General features: G+C 39.7%; 1 protein-coding gene across 1 annotated transcript; it reads left to right on the top strand.

Moving 5' to 3' along the window:
• The first annotated feature begins 1,331 nt into the window (after positions 1–1,331).
• On the top strand, positions 1,332–20,081 carry LOC117407366 (probable G-protein coupled receptor 156). The gene is made up of 10 exons (XM_034012337.3): positions 1,332–1,622; positions 3,892–4,046; positions 4,636–4,760; positions 5,120–5,255; positions 6,973–7,083; positions 14,892–15,017; positions 15,488–15,583; positions 15,891–16,127; positions 16,271–16,432; positions 16,985–20,081. Exons 2-10 carry the CDS (start codon positions 3,930–3,932, stop codon positions 18,362–18,364), a joined length of 2,490 nt encoding a protein of 829 aa, XP_033868228.3. The 5' UTR covers positions 1,332–1,622; positions 3,892–3,929; the 3' UTR covers positions 18,365–20,081.
• The last annotated feature ends 1,131 nt before the right edge of the window (positions 20,082–21,212 follow it).

The raw sequence follows: 21,212 nt of genomic DNA, 5'->3' as shown, positions 1-21,212 counted from the left end.
AGACAGACAGACAGATAGATAGATAAAGCTTCATTTGATCCATGCTATCTTAATAAGGTGTTTACTTGAATTGTGTAGCTATTTATTGAAATAGTGAATGATCTGTTATTATTATCCCACAACCAGAAACTGCTCTCCCATTGTTTTCTATGGGGTTCAAACGTTCAGTTATTACTCAATAATGGAACAACAAATAAAGCATGGCTGAGAGATGACACCTGTTCTAAAACCACTGCTTACTGATGAAACGCTTCCCAGGGGGACTTGAGTCCTTCTCTCAAACAGTTAACCCTTTCAGAGGACTGCAATGATTACTAGAGACATACAGACAAGGAAATAAATTACTTCAGAAAAAATGTAGTACAATAGTGATAACTTTTTAGCCTCAGCATTCCGACATTAGGCGACACAGCAATGCCCTTATCCCTTAAATAACCTCATGTTTCCAGGTCAATACAGGCCAGGTTGTTTCTCTTATAGAACTTCTATATGGCTGATTTAAAAACCTGCACTCTTGAACTGCTTTACCGAAGGTAACATTAGGTTGTTCAAGATTAGTGTTAATGAGAGTTTCACAAATAAGAGCTGATAGATAAGAATATACAATGGTTTCCTGAGTCTGGTGCTCAAAAGCAGTGGTTCTAAACTTTTGGATTGACATAGACATAACAATCTTGAAAAAAAAAGGATATTACTGTTTGTTTTTGTTTTTTAAACAAGAAACTCAGATTTAAGGCAAGATTTTTAGCTGAACTCCAACCATACCTTCTCAATTACCTCACTTATATATACCTACTAATTAACCAATATCTCCTTTTTCATTAAATTGGTATGCTGTGATGGAGTGCCCCTAGGGGCCATCTATAAATGTCAGCTGTTTTTTTTTGTTTTGTTTTTTTTACCAAGCTTTGCTCTTCACTGTCCATGCTAGTGCTCTAACACGATTTTATTATGTTTTACTGAATTAATCAATGCTTTTACCATGGTGGACCACAGTACCCTTTTATAAGTGTGGTATAGGTTTGTTTGTCAGTAAATATTGATATTAATTTGTTTAGACAAGACGTCAATGTGAAATAGCTAACAATTACATTGAAATCTTCACTGCTCCTTCTACAAGGTAACTGTCTGTGTAAACTCGATTTTAATTACACATTTCAGTCTGATGATGCACCATACTGGTGAGGCATCTACTTGAAACAAAATTACAATACATGTCAAGCTGTGTGTGTTCTTGCCCAGCTTACTTTTTTGACTGCCTACAGAAAATAAGCCCTCTCCTTTAATTATACCCTGTCTGCCTTATCCCCCCCACCCCCTCTCCCAGCCCAAATTTTAATTCTTTACAAACTTCAGATTGCCTCCTTCATCATCTGTTCCATAATAGTCACAGTTACTAGCCTGAGGAAAGTTCAGGTGATGAAAAACTCCACCAGCAGCCAGTTATGAACTTGTAACACCATGGAAGAAAATGAGCTGGAGGAAAACAAGGAACACAGTTATTTATCATCCACTTTCAGATATGCATTGAAGGCTGGAAAAAGAAAAAAAAAACATTACTGGAGTCTTTTACTTGATACCAGTATCAAACCATTGGTTACTTTCACACAAGATTCTCCCAGGTAAGTTTTCAGTTTTTTTAATGTTTCAGAAGCTACAATAATGTTAGATTTCTAGGGATTAAATACAAAATACACAATCAAGTATTGTATTTTAGACATGTATGTTTGCTTATTCTTGTCTGTTATATTTTTTGCAGTACAACATATTAGTCTGCTTTTTTCACTTGTGATTTTGAAAATAAGTTTTAACACTTAAATACGTTTTCACAATGACAATAAACATGTATTTTGAATTAACATTAGTGCTATAAGCACGGCCACGAAAAACTGTTAAATGTTTAATTTCATTCCCATTATAAGCCTACTTTAGTTTGAAAATAATTTATCTTAACGTGTTGTATTGATTTAATGCTTACAACTATATTACTGGCATATTGTAGTCAGTCTGAATATATCAACGTTACATTTTCAAGGAACTTCCAACGGGTTTTGTGCAGGGCATGTTTTAACCTGTGAATTTACCGAGACACTAAGCTAAATGATATTAACTGGCTATCAGGAGGTAACGTGCATTCTTCTGCTTGATTAGCTTTGGTTAAATTATTAAACGGATTACGTTAGACTTGTAACAGACGCTCCTGGTACGTGTATTTTATTAACTTTTTATGTTTCAGTTTAACAAAAATGGAGCGCTCTGCTTACTCTATGATGTGTATATGATGTTGCTACACGTTTCGTGCAAGGACAATTACGTTGGTTGTTTTAGCATCAAAATAAACCATAACAAAAATAAGGAATTCATTATGTGTAATTCTAAGCATCAAGAAGACTTTCCTGTATATAAATAATACTTCTTATATCTATTGAGAATGTCTTCCAGAAGTTAGATTATCCGCACCATATTTGCACTGTTTATATCAATTGCTGAGGAATTTTTGATACGGTTTTAAAATAGTAATAAAAGTAAGCATCTAATAATTACCTACTGTACTTGATGACCCGAGAGGTCCGTGTTACGCCACCCTCTAGCAATGATAAACTGCGGTAGGATTATTATGGTAGTAAAACTTTCAAAACATGAGTAATAAAGTAATAAACTTTATTATTTAACAGTTGGTTCAAACAATTTAACAACAATGCTGGATTGTAAATAAATATACAACTGTAAAGAGAATCCATAAATAGGAAAACAGGGTTTTTAGGCTTGGTTGTGTTTTGGATGATAATAATAATACTAATAATAGCATCAATAATAAAACAAACCTAAGTGAGATGGATCAATTAAAGCGATTAAAACCAAAAATAACATTATTTTTATTAATCACTTGACAGCCCTAATATAAACCCATTCCCCTGATATGACTCAGAACTGAGAATCATTAAGTAAAATAATAAAGGCAAGATATTTTTTCTTAAAAGCAGTCTCCCTTCAGAACCAACAGATGCATAATGCTGATAGTAAATACCAGCATATAATACGTTGGTGTCCTGACACAGCCTGAATGAGTGGCATGGCATGAAACTGTCATATAGCAAGGTTGGTGTCAGGCACAGTGTCTCAAGGTAGCTGCTTGCAAAGCAGAATCCATCATTAACATCTGCTGGAGACTTACTGATCTCAACATTACTGACAACAACGTTTTCTTGGATGCATAGGCACTAGAGATTATTATTTTTATTTTTTTAAGTTTTATTTATTTACAGTAAGCCACCAGTGAGTGGGCAGTGTTCTGTGTAATTTCTCCTTGGATTGGTGAGTTAGCGTAGTTTTGGAACAGAGAGGGATGTTGCTCTTATTTAACTGCAATTACCACAGGCATGTCAGTCATTGAGCAAAATAGGCTACCTCATGAAACAGACAACATTTAATATACTTACATACCTGGTATAGATCACTTTACTTCAGAGCCTTGTCCAGTAGGATGAGGCTGGGCCATAGGGGCTCACATTATGCTTTACGATACCCTTTAAAAAAATACAGTGCTTCATGTTGACGTAGCTGTGAATTACATTTTAAATGCACATCATATACCTCACTGATTGTTTCTGATATAATACATTGTGGATATTTCAATGTAAAGCTATTAATAAGATAATAATAATAATAATAATAATAATAATAATAATAATAATAATAATAAATCTTTAAAGAAAAATAGTTATTTATTTTATAGTTATTTTGTCAATCTAAGAAGACTGTATGGAAATTTTTGATTTGAGTGTTGCAGTTTTTGAAATGCCAAATATTGCCACCTTGTGGCAAAGATGTGTGTTCCAAGTCAAGCCATTTCAAGCAATGTCATGTAGATTGTATTTGGCATGCCTATAGGATGACTAGATGAAGAGACGTGAGCAGTGTCGATTGCTATGGAACCAGTCCCCAACTGTAGTGACGTGTGTGGCTCCACAGACTGCAGCTTTGACCCAGGAATTAACACAGAGGAAGGCTGGAAGGTGCTGCAGAAACTCTGCAAAATTGCCATCGTGAGTGCCTTTGTCTTGGATGTCTACCTGAGAATAGCCACCTGGGATCTCAGGTTGGACACAGTCCAGTCGACTGCTTTTTATTTAGTAGGTGGGAAGCAAGAGCTGATGCTACAGCACTTTCCTTTCAAAATGTGTGGATTAAACTGAATTGAATTCAGTGGGATTGAGTTTCGGAGTCTAGGAGGAGTTTTGGTGGGCAGCGGCACAGCGTCCCCAAGAAAATAGCTTCAGTATTTATTTGCTTTTTCAACCTTGTAACAAAACCTAGGTAACTCAGTGACCAAACAAAGGCCTGTATAGTAGCAGCGTCCCCTCATAACAACCAACACTTGTACTATTTTTGTCACACTTACATTTTGACTTTGTAGGCTAGTGTAACAACGGGCAGCTTTGTCCTGATATACTGCTGTTACAGATTCTGTCCCATCGTTGATGAGATGAGGTTAAAAGCTCTAAAACCAAAAAAGCAGGTGAGGCAAGTATAGTGGTTGAGATGTTCACTTGCGGTGTGCAGTGTTGCTAGTTCGTGCTCAGCCTCCGCCCTGTTACACTAACCTTGTTGTGTTTTCTATACCTTGTCCTGTAGACAAGCTCAGTGAATGAGTCCCGGATCTCCCCGGCTCTCTGCTCTGTGATTTGGGTATTGCTGTCCTGTGGGATACTGCTGGCAATATTCTTCTTAGCCTTCACTCTCAGATTCAAAAGCAACAGGTAAACATCCCATAGAGATTACTGAATTTTACATATTGATAGAAATATTTGGAATGGACTAAGTACCAAACCTGCTTTCCTGTCGTGTCTAGAGCTATAAAGGCAACCTTATAGGATGCTCTGATCCTCAGTTTTGAAGGATTAATTAACAACCAGGTTGGTGTTTATAAATATACATTTCTTCCAATAGACATAAATAAATAACATGTCTCTGTACTTACACAGTATGTGACACGTGTATGATTATTAAAATACTGTTTTTAGAATCCGCTCATTTTGTGATCCTCGTTTTTTGATCCCCATGCACACACTGTAATGCTTCAACTAAGTGTGTTTTATTTTATTTTGTGTTCATTTAGGATTGTGAAAATGTCCAGCCCCAACCTCAATGTGGTAACCTTGTTTGGAAGTGTTCTCACTTACAGCAGTGGCTTTATGTTTGGGATCGAAGAGAGCACATTACTGCCAGGAACAGCCATGAGAACACTGTTACAGGTAGGGGACAGAATTCCCACGCAGGGGGGACGGCTGACTTTTCTATGTTTTCCTGTGCACTTTCTTTTATAAAAGTTGCTTTGTGTGCTTTATGCCATTTAAAAGCTTAGCAAAGTGTAGTAACAAATAGTAAATAAATAGTGAAGCATGGTAAAGAAATGTAACTGAATTGTAAAGAATTGTAACAATGAGGTCATTATTAAAAATCAAATTCACAACTTTCATATTTTTTGACATTAATATTGGTAAACGATGTTCACAAAGTTTTGTATTTAAGATTAAAAAAATCATTTGGGTGTATAGCATTGGTTCCAGAAACCTTTATGCTTTAGAACCAGACAACAGTGGTGATAATGATCTAAGTCAACTCCTCTAGCGTTTTACATGTTCCTTTCATTTCAATTGGATTTTAAAGTAGTGGTGGCTGGATGATGTAATTGTATGTTAGTACACAATTTAATTATTTCTTCTAAAGGCTGAACCATTAAAATATGAGTCCAAACTATTGAAAACTTAAAAAAAGGAACTAATCGAGAACTATGAATACCTTGCATATCTGAGTCACCAAAATAGATTCAAATAGATTTTAAAAGACAAACAAGAACTGTGGCTCATATGTAATATTGTGTGTTTGCCTTCCATAAATGTATCCACTTACGATGCCCTTCATTTCAGAGGTAGAGTGTGCACCATACTCTTTCTCTGTACCACTTTGGGTAGAATGAAGTAAATCCACTGGGTTGTATAACAGGGTTTTTCTGATTCGGATGTACTAGCTTATAAGGTAAACCTTGAGTGTAGGGGGTAGGAAAGGCTGTAAAGGAAAGGATCACCTGAAAAGTATTGATCAGTACTCAGATAGTTAGATAGTTAACCAAACACAGGTAGTATGCATCTGTATAAAGAGTTAATACTGCACACCATTCATTATACAGGTCTTAAATGTGTGCTGTTTTTTTTTTTTTTTAAAAACAGATGATTTAGCAAACATGCCTTTTAATATTTAAACATGATATCTGGTATTACACTGGGTTAAAGAAATCTCTATTTGCAAGCCATGCTTTTAGAATGTCTTGCACTTCCTGGAGCCTTTCACATGGAAGGTGAAATTGTCCCCACCCCTTTCACTTGCTTCTTTCTTGTCTATAACCAGCCAACTACTTCCCCTTTCTGCTGACATGCTTTCAGCCAGAAACATGTTTTTACCGAGACGAGCGTGCTGAGGTTAAATGACCAAGGAAGTAAAGCAGTAAGACTTCCTTGAACGGCAAGGCCAGCCAACTGAGAAGCCAGTGCAATACATGTTTGTTTTCAATACATGTTTGCTATAAACTGCACATTTGGGACCTATGTAGCCATGCAAGTGCAAAAGGGGTAATATGAAATTATACTACATGATATTGTATGTACAATATGTTTTATGAAAAACTTATTTTGAAAGAATGCTGCTGCCTGGGAGAGGTGTGATCCAATACCTTGGTAATAAGGGTTAGTTTAAATATAATTAAGGTTAGATGAAAGTTACAGTTACAGATATACACTAGTTATGTCAAAATCACCATTGAGTGCATAAGTAGAGGACTAGCTATTAGAATATTGAATCACTGGGTTAGCTTATCTGACGCACTTAAGACTTCATGATACATTTCATCTGCTGGTTCTTTTAAAAGGACTGTTTATTGCAATGATTTAGAACCCAATACATTCCCTCTTCCAGGCACGGATCTGGACTTTATGCATTGGAACCTCGCTTGTGCTTGGACCAATCTTAGGAAAAACATGGCGGCTTTACAAGGTGTTTACCCAGCGCATGCCAGACAAGAGGGTGGTATGTATTGTGTTTTTGTGTTTGTATTTTTCATCTCGTGAGGGTTTCTTGTTTATGCCAGTATGTTTGTTGTTCATTTATTGAGAACTTGATGGAAACCTGCACGAGACCTCATAACAAGAAACAAAAAAATGGAACTACTTTAACCTTCTACACTTTTACCTTCTACATACAATTGTCTCTATTGGGGTTCCTACAAGTGGTAACTTCAGCGGTGCTTTGATTTCCGCGGTCTTGTGCCTGTACCCACTTCTGTACCAAGACAGTAACTCAGTACAATCATTTGATCATTTCACCTGGGGGTAAAATTAGCAGGATCTGTAATACCCCTGATGACACATTTAAAACCAGGCAGCTCAGTGGTCAAGCCACAGCAGGGGTGAAATTCTCAACAAAAAAGTGCAAGTACTTGTATGCACAGCCGGGTGTAAACATTTTAAAAATTGAGACAATATTTTAAAAATTGAGACAATTTGAGTGCCAATGAATAAATACTTTAAAAATGTGTACATATTGCTACACGATACAAAGGCTGCCCTTCGAATTGGTGATATCATGGGGCAAGTTCAGCATGGAAGAGGGGGTCTTGGTTTCAGTTCAACTCCTCCTACATGGCACAAGGCGGCCCCAGCTCAAAGGAGGAAGCTGGTAGTCAACGAGGTGCAAAAGCAGGAGGAGAGGATGAGGTGTATAAAGGCCATTTCCCAGGCCAAACAGGGAGAATGGATGAGATGGGAGAGTGTGGAACAACGCAAGATTGGCTGGCAAGACCTATGGTCAATGGAACAGAGCAGGATCAGTTTCCTCATCAGGTCAACATATGATGTTCTCCCATCACCACAGAACCTAAACCTCTGGGTAGGAGAGGATCCCTCATGTCCTTTGTGTTCATCACCTGCAACATTAAGGCACATTTTGACAGGATGTAAGGTGGCTCTTAGCCAAGGACGGTTTACTTGGCGCCATGACCAGGTGCTGCGATGTTTGGCCTTAGCATTGGAAGACAAGCGTAACATGACCAATAAGTTGCCACCTGTTCCATCAAAACATTACACACAAAAGACAACATTCCTCCGCCCAGGAGAGCAACCACCAAGAAAAGGTGTTAAAACCAATCCTCGCCCAGGACAACTGGAAGCTGCTAGAGACTGGAAAATGCTGGCAGATGTTGGTCAACGGCTTATTTTTCCACCTGAGATTGCCACCACTAACCTTCGACCAGATATTGTCTTGTGGTCTGGATCAGCACGCCTTGTTCACCTGGTAGAGTTAACAGTGCCATGGGAGGATGCTGTAGATGAGGCGTATGAGAGGAAGAAACTGCGGTATGCTCAACTAGCCACTGAAGCAGAACAGCGAGGATGGAGAGTTCGGGTTTACCCAGTGGAAGTGGGTTGTCGAGGATTTGTGGCACACTCTACAACCCGGTTTCTCAGAGACGTCGGATTCAGTGGCCAAGAGTTGCGTCGCACAGTGAAGAACTTATCTGAAGCAGCAGAGAGGAGCAGCAACTGGCTGTGGTTGAGACGGAAAGATTCTGGCTGGGGACAGGTAAGTAAGCTGGGCTGAGTTGAGTGGGGGACGGAGGGGGGTGATGCTGGGACGCCAGAATCACCGTCGAGCCCTCTTGAGGTGTCGTGGGCTAGTCGACGAAACACTGAGGATGGAAGGTGCCCACTTGAAAACCCCAGAGATGTACCCTACTTGGCTCAATCCAGACGGTTGTCATGCTGATGCGCTGGGGAGGCCGCACTTTGGTTGATCCCCGGAGCCAGCATCGCAGCCGTTGTGTGTGCTGATGCGCCAGGGAGGCAAAATAAGCTGATCCCTGGAGCCAGCATTACACTTCAGCCATTAACACCAGACAGAAGGATATCTACATCATCATATGGAAGGAAACGTAAATGGAGGGAGACACATATGGATCACATTAGTTTACTGTAAAGCTACGTCTTAGTTGGTGCTTATCTTGGCGAGAGCCGAGTTCAAATCAGCATGAAGTTTTAACATCTACTCTCGTGTAATGGAAATCATGAAGATCTGGATACGTCCAGTGACTGCTGTGAATAGTGCAGCTGGCAACAAGGGAAAGACCTTGTGACGGCCTGGAGAGACAGCTGACAGGAGGAAAGAGACCCCATTGGGGCTGGTAAGGGTTAGCTACCCTTGTCGGCAGTATCCAGCTCTGTGTTTACAGGATGCTGGAGACACCCGCCCAAGGCTTCTAAGAAATTAAAGAGAAAAATACCCCTAGAGTCTGCGAGAGCGGGGGCGGAAGATGACTCAACGTTGGACAACACGGTTAACGACTTAGGAATGGAAACGGATATGAGTATGGAGAGTACTTCACAAAAGACTAGTTCAAGATCTGCAGTTAACAAAGACATGGAACTCCAGGTTTGTGTCTGCGGCTGGAGCAAGGCGACAACGGTCAGGGGTTTGAAGATTCATCAAGGGAGAATGAAATGCTTGAGGGAGAAGGGACAAGGGCCTCGCATTGATCAGTACTTCTTACGAAGTCAGTCAAGTCAGTCGAATGAAATCCAGCGACAGGAAGCAAACCACAGTTCGCAGGATATCAGCACCCCTGTCATAGATGTGAGGAGGACTTGCATGGACACAGTTAGTGATGAACCTAATGATCCTTGTGAACCCGGTCAGACAAACCAGCATAAGAGAGAAAAGAACCTCAACGGGCACAAGCCTGGAGTTAAATGGCCAAGAGCTTGTGAGAAAACTGCATGGGACACAGTAAACACAGATCTCTGCGTTGCATTGGAAAGATTAAGTGGAACAGTTGAAAAGAAGCTGGATAAATTTGGGGACATCATCTACGCATATGGAAGTGAGAGGTTTGGAGTTGAAAAAAGGAAGGAAAAAGTACAAACTATTCCTGGAAAGTCTAGACGGCAGCAGGAGATTGAACGCTTAGTTAGAGAAAGGAGACAGCTGAGGAACCAATGGAGAAGAGCAGAACAAAGTCAGAAGGAGGGACTCAATCTCTTACAAAGGGTCATAAAAGATAAGCTTGCAACATTGCGCAGAGCTGAGCGCCTACGGAAACGCTACAAAAAGAAGGAGCGTGCGAGAGCGAACTTTTATAAAGACCCATTCAAATTTGTAAAGAAGTTATTCACCAGTGAGAAGAATGGCACACTAAAAGCATCTAAGGTTGAGCTGGAGAGATATTTGGAGGAAACACATACAGATTCAAAAAGGCAGGAGCCTATGTCAGTTCCGTCAGACATCCCACCTATCAATCCACCAGAATACCAAATGGAAGACTGTGCACCTAAGTGGAAAGAAATAGAGCAAGCTGTGAAAAAAGCAAGGGCTTCATCATCTCCAGGGCCTAATGGAGTTCCGTACAGAGTGTACAAGAGTGCTTCAGGAGTTCTACGAATTCTGTGGAAATTGATGAAAGTGGCATGGGAAAAACAGGTTGTACCAAGAGCATGGCGCCGAGCAGGTGGAGTCTTTATACCTAAAGAAAAAGATTCTACAAGCATCAGTCAGTTTCGTCCCATTTCCCTATTAAACGTAGAAGGCAAGATTTTCTTCAGCATTATTGCTCAGAGATTGTCAGCTTACCTATTAAAGAACTGCTTCATTGACACTTCAATACAAAAAGCGGGCATTCCAGGTTTCCCAGGTTGCTTAGAACACATCAATGTGATCTGGCAACAAATTCAATCAGCTAAAAAGGAGAGGAAGGAGCTCCATGTGACATTCCTGGATTTGGCTAATGCATATGGTTCAGTGCCACATGAACTACTTTGGGCAGCATTTGATTTTTTCAGTGTACCGATGACAATAACAAATTTAGTGAAAGCCTATTTTGGAGATTTGCAATTCAGTTTTTCAACTTCAGAATTCAGCACTACATGGCAATGCCTTGAGGTTGGAATAATGGCAGGATGCACCATTTCTCCACTGGCTTTTACCATGGCAATGGAAGTAATCATTAGGGCATCAAAATGGGTAGTAGGAGGAGAGCGCTTGGCTTCTGGAATGCGACTACCACCAATTCGAGCATACATGGATGACATGACAACCATGACTACAACAGTAGCCTGCACTAATCGATTATTGGGCAAATAAACCAATAACATTGAATGGGCACGAATGCAATTCAAGCCCACTAAATCAAGGAGCATCTCTATAATTAAAGGCAAAGTAGTAGATAAAACATTCTTCATTAATGGTGAGGCAATACCAACAGTGTCTGAGAAGCCAGTGAAGAGTCTTGGGAGATGGTACGACGGGGATCTAAAGGACACAGTTCGTGTGGGAGAAGTTAGACAACAAGCAGTGGAAGGGTTGAAGAGCATAGACAGCTGCGCTCTACCAGGTAAACTAAAACTCTGGTGCTTTCAGTTTGGTCTACTGCCGAGGTTGCTGTGGCCACTGACTGTGTACGAGGTTTCTTTGACAACAGTAGAGAAGCTGGAAGCTTTAATCAGTTCATACATCAGGAAATGGTTGGGAGTTCCACGCTGCCTCAGCAGAGTGGGACTTTATGGTAAAGGAATACTGCAGCTACCAGTCTCTGCTCTAACCGAGGAGTTTAAGTGCGCCAAGGTCAGACTGGAAATGACATTAGTAGAGTCACGCGATAAATGCGTAAGGGAGGCAGCACCTGTGTTGAAAACTGGAAGAAAGTGGGCGGCAAAGAAAGCTGTGGAAGATGCAAAGGCTGCCCTTCGAATTGGTGATATCATGGGGCAAGTTCAGCATGGAAGAGGGGGTCTTGGTTTCAGTTCAACTCCTCCTACATGGCACAAGGCGGCCCCAGCTCAAAGGAGGAAGCTGGTAGTCAACGAGGTGCAAAAGCAGGAGGAGAGGATGAGGTGTATAAAGGCCATTTCCCAGGCCAAACAGGGAGAATGGATGAGATGGGAGAGTGTGGAACAACGCAAGATTGGCTGGCAAGACCTATGGTCAATGGAACAGAGCAGGATCAGTTTCCTCATCAGGTCAACATATGATGTTCTCCCATCACCACAGAACCTAAACCTCTGGGTAGGAGAGGATCCCTCATGTCCTTTGTGTTCATCACCTGCAACATTAAGGCACATTTTGACAGGATGTAAGGTGGCTCTTAGCCAAGGACGGTTTACTTGGCGCCATGACCAGGTGCTGCGATGTTTGGCCTTAGCATTGGAAGACAAGCGTAACATGACCAATAAGTTGCCACCTGTTCCATCAAAACATTACACACAAAAGACAACATTCCTCCGCCCAGGAGAGCAACCACCAAGAAAAGGTGTTAAAACCAATCCTCGCCCAGGACAACTGGAAGCTGCTAGAGACTGGAAAATGCTGGCAGATGTTGGTCAACGGCTTATTTTTCCACCTGAGATTGCCACCACTAACCTTCGACCAGATATTGTCTTGTGGTCTGGATCAGCACGCCTTGTTCACCTGGTAGAGTTAACAGTGCCATGGGAGGATGCTGTAGATGAGGCGTATGAGAGGAAGAAACTGCGGTATGCTCAACTAGCCACTGAAGCGGAACAGCGAGGATGGAGAGTTCGGGTTTACCCAGTGGAAGTGGGTTGTCGAGGATTTGTGGCACACTCTACAACCCGGTTTCTCAGAGACGTCGGATTCAGTGGCCAAGAGTTGCGTCGCACAGTGAAGAACTTATCTGAAGCAGCAGAGAGGAGCAGCAACTGGCTGTGGTTGAGACGGAAAGATTCTGGCTGGGGACAGGTAAGTAAGCTGGGCTGAGTTGAGTGGGGGACGGAGGGGGGTGATGCTGGGACGCCAGAATCACCGTCGAGCCCTCTTGAGGTGTCGTGGGCTAGTCGACGAAACACTGAGGATGGAAGGTGCCCACTTGAAAACCCCAGAGATGTACCCTACTTGGCTCAATCCAGACGGTTGTCATGCTGATGCGCTGGGGAGGCCGCACTTTGGTTGATCCCCGGAGCCAGCATCGCAGCCGTTGTGTGTGCTGATGCGCCAGGGAGGCAAAATAAGCTGATCCCTGGAGCCAGCATTACACTTCAGCCATTAACACCAGACAGAAGGATATCTACATCATCATATGGAAGGAAACGTAAATGGAGGGAGACACATATGGATCACATTAGTTTACTGTAAAGCTACGTCTTAGTTGGTGCTTATCTTGGCGAGAGCCGAGTTCAAATCAGCATGAAGTTTTAACATCTACTCTCGTGTAATGGAAATCATAAAAACAAAATAAGCCTTAAAAAAAAATAATTGATCAATTATAACCAATTCACCATAAATACTGAAAGCTTTGTACCCTCTGTTCGTATCACTCAGTCCTGTACTGTAATATAACACTCAAGTTAAACCTTAAATGATTAGCATTAAGAAATATTACACTACGTGGTAACTGCTGTAGAGAGGGAGTTTTGTTTCAAGATGTCCTAAAAAAGGGATGATGTTATAAAAAATTATATTAAAAAAAACTGTGCTATGAAAAAATGATACAAAAAGATCGGAGTCAAACAATGCACAATTTGGGGCTAAAATAACCCTCAAATGTATTATGTAACTGGCACTACTATGAATAATGATGTACTTGGCCATTTTAATCGCCATTGTATTCTCTGAAATCATCCCCATATTTTCCAGACCCTGGGTACTCATCTACAACAGGACCTGACCATGCTACCATAATAGCCTTGGATTAGATTTTACATGTGCATGCAAGTGAAAACTCACATTTAACTTAAATAAACTCTTCAAAATGTTTTAGAAAAGGGGGCATTGTACAAAGAAAAAACACCTTGCCATTTTGTTTTTTGTTTATTACAGTCCTTATAACAGAAAATACTAGGATCATAACAAAACGTTGATCACTATGCTTAACATGTACCTTACAAGTTGGGCCAGTGTTTGAAAAGCGTGAAGCATAACTCTATCTGTATCCCGATTCTGACTCCCTTACTAAATCTGAAGCTGCACTTTGATCCTGTTTTTTTATGTTATTGTTAATCCCTACTGTCCCACATATCACTTCAGGATCCTTACCAATGCAAATTTGTAGAATCGGGCTTATTTATTGATGACTATTTATGTTGTGATTTTTTTTCAATAAAGCAGGTGCTTTAAGTCCCCAGGCAATGGATGAGCTAAAGTGCCAGTACTTTGCCAAAATCCACCATGAGGATGGAAACATTTACTTTTTTTTATAAAAGAATATGTGAAAAGTGGAGTGTAACTGGAATATAAAATAGCTCATTTTGCAATGAAATAAAGATGAATATAAGTTCAGATTTTGGACATGCTTCCCATGAATACAAATAGAAGGACACTTCCAGAAAAATGATGATGCTTCTCTTTGTGCTTTCCCTTGTACTTCTTTTAAAATAAAAGTGGTAAATACATCTTTTTTGACATCAGTCTGTGAGCTGGTAATGAATAATGAAAGAGGAAATAAGCAATAGCAGGACGTGAATGAACCGTTTGTGTATTCATACTGGGGTGAAGAAGTGAAGCTGTGTAGGGTGTAGGGGAGCTGAGGTCTCTATTCTGAAGACTCACTTCTCACTGTATGCACTGGTGCAAACAGAATGTAAAAGAGGGTACAGCTTGGAGCTATACAGGTTATGCATGGCCAGGATTCAATCCTCATATTTTGTTACGCACAGCTCATCCTTTTATCTAGCAAATGCTAAGTGAATACATAAAAAAAAAAAAAAATGGCATAAATAGTGTTGCATGGAGTGTACCGAGTCTGTCTCTGCTCCGGCTTCATTGCAGACTGTTCCATATTAGGAGTACTGAATGTTCAGAAGAACATTTGTTTGTTTTGTTTTGTTTTTTTCCAGATTATTAAAGATATCCAGTTGATGGGATTGGTTGCTGGTTTAATGCTGGTGGATGTAGTTTTTCTGACAACCTGGGGCCTAACTGACCCAGTTCATTGTATGAAATCTATCAGCGCAGCACTAAGGGTGAGATCATTTATCCATAACTTTGAATAAAGTAAATTATACAGCAGTGCTAAATTGAACCTTGGTAATAAAGTTTTGACGAAACAAAAAAACATTGACAAAACCTGTTTTGTTGAAATGTTGTGTAATATTGTTGCTTAAGAGGAACACAGTTTAGATTGCTGTCGTTAAACTTGCTAAGCTAGTTTAAAATTAAGAATAAATGTACTACCAGTTATTTCTGGTGGTTTGTGGGGCATAATTTGCCTGTTTTACACCACATTAAATATTCTTAACAGGCTTACCCCTCTTATTTAGGTGACAGTGTGTAATATAATACCTTGGACCATTTTAGGACATTTTGTCACTGGTCATATTTAGAAAAGACTATTGTTTTTAACACAATACCTTGATGAAATCCATTTAAAAATTATAATAAAGATATTTTCTCAAACGTTTCTACTAAATGAATATGTTCTGCTAACTTCCAGGTGTCTAGCAGGGACGTTTCTTACTCCATGTCAGACCTGGAGACCTGTGCTTCCGTGTACACTGATGTGTGGATTATTCTTATCTCTGTCCTCAAGGTAACCCAGCAGATGTATCCAACACACACACACAGCTGCTTTTTGATTGAAACAATACCTGTTTTGCTCAGTGAACAGCACTTTTGGTGGCAGAAATGTTTCAGTTGTATTGGTAATTAAATTCAGAACATCTAGTTCTCCTTAATGAGCTTTGCCATAATTATCAGTTTTTTAATCTTAAAATGTAAAATTAATCTACCATTTTCACCATCGTACAGTTGAAAAGTATAAATAATATTCTGACTATTGTACTTTTTTTTTTTTATCACAATACCATTTTGACCTCATGTCTTATCTTGTCACACAGGGGAGCCTTCTGCTGTACGGGACCTACTTGGCTGGGCTGACCAGTAATGTGAGCTCTCCTCCTGTAAACCAGTCGCTCACCATCATGGCTGGGGTCTACCTCATCACCCTGTCAGCTGGAGTTACCATTCCTGTCACACGCTTCTTCTACACCTGGCCCAACCTGGTATACAGCTTCATCTCTGGGGCAATCTTTATCTGCACGCTGACAATCAACTGTCTGGTATTTATACCTCAGGTGAGGAAACATGGGGCTTTTTATTCATTTATTTTTCAGTTTTCAATCACATATAGCTGTATTTTTTTAATGTGTAATTTATTTAATTCATAATTGAGAGTTAAGCCTAAAATAAATGTCATCATGACCTTTTGCCACAACAGCTGACCCAGCGGAAGCAGTTTGCAGATGAACTGAATCAAAGTCCAAGACAGATGGCAAAGTACTTCAGCAGCCCCAGTAAAAGCATCCATTCTATGTACAGCGAAGAGGAGATTTACTGCTTGCTCGGAGAGAACAGCTCCATGAAGAGGCTACTAACAGAGGTAACAGATACTCATGTGCAACCCCACTCCTAGACCCCAAGATTAGTAACAAGCCTTTTGTTAAATTCTATGGGTGTTAAACCATAACACATCATCTAATACTGTAACATTTAAAAGGATTGCCTGCGTAAGTGACCTGATATATTATATAGGAGTCATAGATAAGATATTCGTTCAACGTTATGACAAGTACAAGTGAAATAATACTATGGGGATAATGGGAGCCATGATCATTCCAGCTTCTACCCAGTGCCCCACTATAAGGACTGCATTGTAATATAGGGGCACTGCATGATTCCCATGTAAAAATTTTTTTTAAAAAGAACACCTGTTGCTGAAAATCACTTTTAAATGGTCAGCTTGGAGACTGTTAAAACCACCGGAGTTATGTGATAAAAATAGATGAAGTGTTTTTTTTACTGGAGGATCATACATGAGTGAATATACCTGTATCATAATGATTAAATCAGAAAAAAATAACGTTAGGTTGTTCCTTTATTCTGTTGCACGATACATCTGTGACAGGCTAACATGAATCTACTAATTTTTCAGAAAAATGCGGTGATAGAAAGCTTGCAAGAACAAGTGAACAATGCCAAGGACAAGCTTTTGAAGCTGATGCCAGTGCACTGTGGCAAGGATCACACAGAACTGAATTCCACCACCAAGTCAAGCTTAGCATTCACTCAGATCACAGAGGTCAGACTTGAAGGCCATAGCCAGGGAACAGAAGACCTGGAAATTATTGAAGAACTGTGTTCTTCAGACACACCTAGCAATCTAGAAAGCAAACCTGCTCCACAGAAGGATCTAATATTTACTTCAGTACTGGAGCATAACAGAGACCATTGTTCAAGTCATGACTTGGGATCGGTCAATGTTAGGCAATGTTGTGACTCCCCCAGTCATATAGATACGGAGCTGCACCAGTTAGGTTCTAAACCTGTTTCCAATCTTCATCAGAACATCAACCTTCAGAACAACAAAATGGAGAAAGATCTGCTGTTGACATCCTCAGATTCAGGCTCGGCACTGCATATGTCACCCAAAACTGTGGCACCTGAGAGCTCTGATTCAACCAAGGAGCAGTTAACTGCAAATAAGCACAACTACGTAAGCAGTGAGAAACTACAAGAGATCTTACAGGATCTTAGTATAGATGCGGTCAGCTCTTTAAGGTCACCAGCCAGGACAAGGAAAGATGCAAACACTATGCAAGAAGCTGACCCGTCAAGGATGCAAAAGGAATTCCAGTTTTACTTCCAAAGTATTTCTCCATACATAATGAGGAAAAGAAGGCCTCCGTTCAATCCAATGAGGGGGGGCCGTCCTCCATATTGTTTCCCTGGGTATTTCCCTCCACATGCGAGGTGTGTGGCAAGCAATGAACTGGTAAGAAAACATAATAATATGGACACAAGGACTAAACCCAACAGTGATGATTTGCTTCCTCCAAATACAGCTTCAAAGGACGTGGATCAGCTTCCAACCACAAGCGAAGATGAACCCTCTTCTTATGGTTCACAGTTGGCATCAGTGAGAAGGGCTAAGTGTGGTAATAGGTGTGACTACCCTGGGGGCTACTCTGACTCTCACAAGGAGTCAGAACAAGCTTGTATATGTAGTATTAAACCTTTCTCAGGGTTTAATTCCAAAGGTTTACCATGCAGGGAATCAGAAATAGAAGACCTGGAGCAGTCTCTCTATGATTATTCAGACTCAGACTCGAGTAGCTCCGAGGAGGATTTTTGTTACTACCACAAGCCGTACTACGACACTTATTTTCAGGGACCGTATGAATCCACTGAGAGTAATACCTCCAAAACATCGGACAGTGAACTAGGTGGATCTCCGGCTCACTGGGTTAAGGCCTACAGTAAGGCCCATCCTGTTGTGAACTTTAAAGAGGACTTGAAACCAACTTTTGTATAGACATATTTCCTAAATGGCTTCTTCTGTGATAGACAGCTTTACAAAAAAAAACAAAAAAAGAATAAATATTTAAAAAGTAACTTGTCAAGAATTTAGCTTTGTTACTGCGTAAGGTTATAACAAACACAGGAAAATCATAGGACTGGGGGTTACAACACTGGACTATAATACTATAGTATTTTCAAGTGGTTCCTCCTAGCAGCAAAAGTTAATAAGACCCACTAGCATGCCTTTCAATTTTTGTTAAAATATCCATAGAGATGCACTGTTTTGAAGGACAAGTGTTTCTTTGATTGAGAACTGTACTTGATGGATATAGATTGATTTTAGTGTTTGCAAAATGCTGATAGAGGTACAAACTTAAATGTACTTTGAAATATAACTGTAATGTTATGTAACATAGTGTTAATAGCAGCTGTCATTTAATAGAGGTACATCTAACTTATTGCCTGTAGCACATTATTCCAGACTTGACATGTCTTTAAATGTAGATGGGTTGTTTAACTTCCGATATTTTATAGCTTGTAAATAAAAACAGAGTTTAGTTGTTTTTCCATGACCAAATGTGTGTACGCTGCCTTATAGGAGAAAGTTAGCTTTTTTGGCATAATGGTCAATTAAAGGTGTTGTTCCTAAAGTTTTAATTCCTATATTTAAATTACCTTCAGTTTCACATCTAACTTCTAATACATGTTCAGCACTTTTCAACAACAAACATTTTGACTATAATAAAATTCTACAATAAAACATGTTGGCTTTATGTAATGTAAACCAAAAACCCATTTCAACACCGAAGTCATTGAGAAATACTTATACAGTAGTCAAAATGTTGAACATCTCTGAAAGTACAACACTAGAAAAGCCTATCCCATGTTGGTCTGCACCTCTATGTATTCACACATCCTGTGCCAGCATGCGTTATGGAATCTGTGGGACATGGGAGAAAGACACAGAGATTATTCCACATGAAAATAATATGGGCTTTAGATTTTCATTTCATTTTGACCAGGAATATACTTGTCCATTCTGTTAGAAACTATAAACCCCAAAATAGCATGACAGGGACAGAAATGTTTACTCACTAAGCATTTTATTAGTGTATTCAATAATTGTGTTCTTTAGGATCAAGTCCCTTCTTGTTGTACTTCATTGTTGTATCAAGATATTTTTTGTTCTTGATCATAAAGCTTTCTGTTAGAGAGCTGCAGCTGCAGTGTGTGTCTCCATTTCCCTTCTGAATTTGACCTTGTGACTGAATCACAGTAGTTTAGTGCTTTTGTTCTGCTTTATTAAAGTGAATGGGAATAATAGTCCACTTGTGGTATTATATATTTTTAAACCAGTTCTTTGAAGCAGATCTACTGTACACCCCTCAGTCTTGGTGTGTTGTGCAAGGTGGTTTTATCTACTGTACTTTGTTCAACCCACTCAGGACCTTGGTGAAAGACCACTTTGACCCATAAAATGCCACTTGCCCACAACCCTATATGCATGGCCTACTAATAAATAGAATGCAATGGTATTATTAATAAACAAAGTCAGTTTAGCCGGATGGCGTTTACAAGAACTAACATGATTGATTACTGTACATTGGATTGTATTGTTCTGTTGTAAGTTCCCAGAGTGAGTCATTATCTTCAGACACTTATTTTTGTAAAAGCAGAAAAGAATAGAGTGGGGGAAATGTCCGTGTGAAGGCATGGGTGTGAAAAATAAACTGTGCTTACTTTGTGACATGTTCTTAATTTAACACCATTCAGAGTACCCACAACGTTTCTGGAACTAATCATGTATCTGACACATTGAACTGGAAAACTGAGCTGTGTTCAGTTTAATTTATAAAGTGCTACAAGTTATATAATGCCACTACTCTTATACACGTTTGTCATAGTAAAAGCATAGCAAAGTGTACTAAAGCACAGTGAAAGTATGGGAAAGCTTAGGTAACCATTGCAAAACACAGCAAGGTATGGTAAAGTATATTAATAAGTGTGACACCCCAGGATAAACTATGGTAAAGGCATGGTAGAACTGCAAAAATACAGTGCAAAAATACCATGTATACACGAAGGTAGCCAACAATCAAGACCTATTTCTTTTAGGAGGCCTATGTTCAGATAGAAAATCAGACACTGAAAACACAAAAAACTACAGGTTAAATATCATTGTACGTCACTGGAGAATCAGTACAATGTCGCTACGAATTCTGACCTCTATTGGCGAGATGAGGCTAAAGCTCTATAAACACGAATGCAGATGAGTCTTGTCCTTTTCTCTAATGGTTAAGACATGTGTGGAGTGCGTGGTCGTCTTACTGTTGCACGTGGAGGTATTGCCGGTTTTACTCCACACAGGCCCTTTGCTTACTGAATATCTAGATAACCCTGAATAGATAAACATGGGTACCACCACTGCACTCGTGGGTTTAATTTCAGTTTGTTTAACTTGCACACATCATCACAGCTTCAAACATAACATCTGAGCTAAAACTATAGAATTCAACATTGAAGAAGACATGTTTGTTTACAGGTAAACTGGTCTATTTTATTTTTTACCTCTTAAACTTCAGACGTAAACAGTAAAATATTTTAATATGATCTTTCGTATTCAGCTTAGTGTCAGCTATTCCAATCAGAAGAAAAAGTAATGGTAATAATTGGGACCCCCTTGTAAATGAGGCCTTGGCTTCAATGGGTTAATTTCCTCTATAAATAAATAAATAAATAGAAGTAATGGTAACTTGAAATTGAGTAACAACAAACTGTAATATAATAACCTTGATGGTGATGATGGCATTTGAACCATATCCTTCCACTGCTCAAGACAAACTTTCAGAAAGTGTTTTACC

This window comes from Acipenser ruthenus, chromosome 8 (assembly GCF_902713425.1).
Source record: "Acipenser ruthenus chromosome 8, fAciRut3.2 maternal haplotype, whole genome shotgun sequence".
NCBI lineage: Eukaryota > Metazoa > Chordata > Actinopteri > Acipenseriformes > Acipenseridae > Acipenser > Acipenser ruthenus.
Note: the sequence above shows the minus strand (reverse complement) of the source record. Positions and strands in the feature narration are given on the sequence as shown.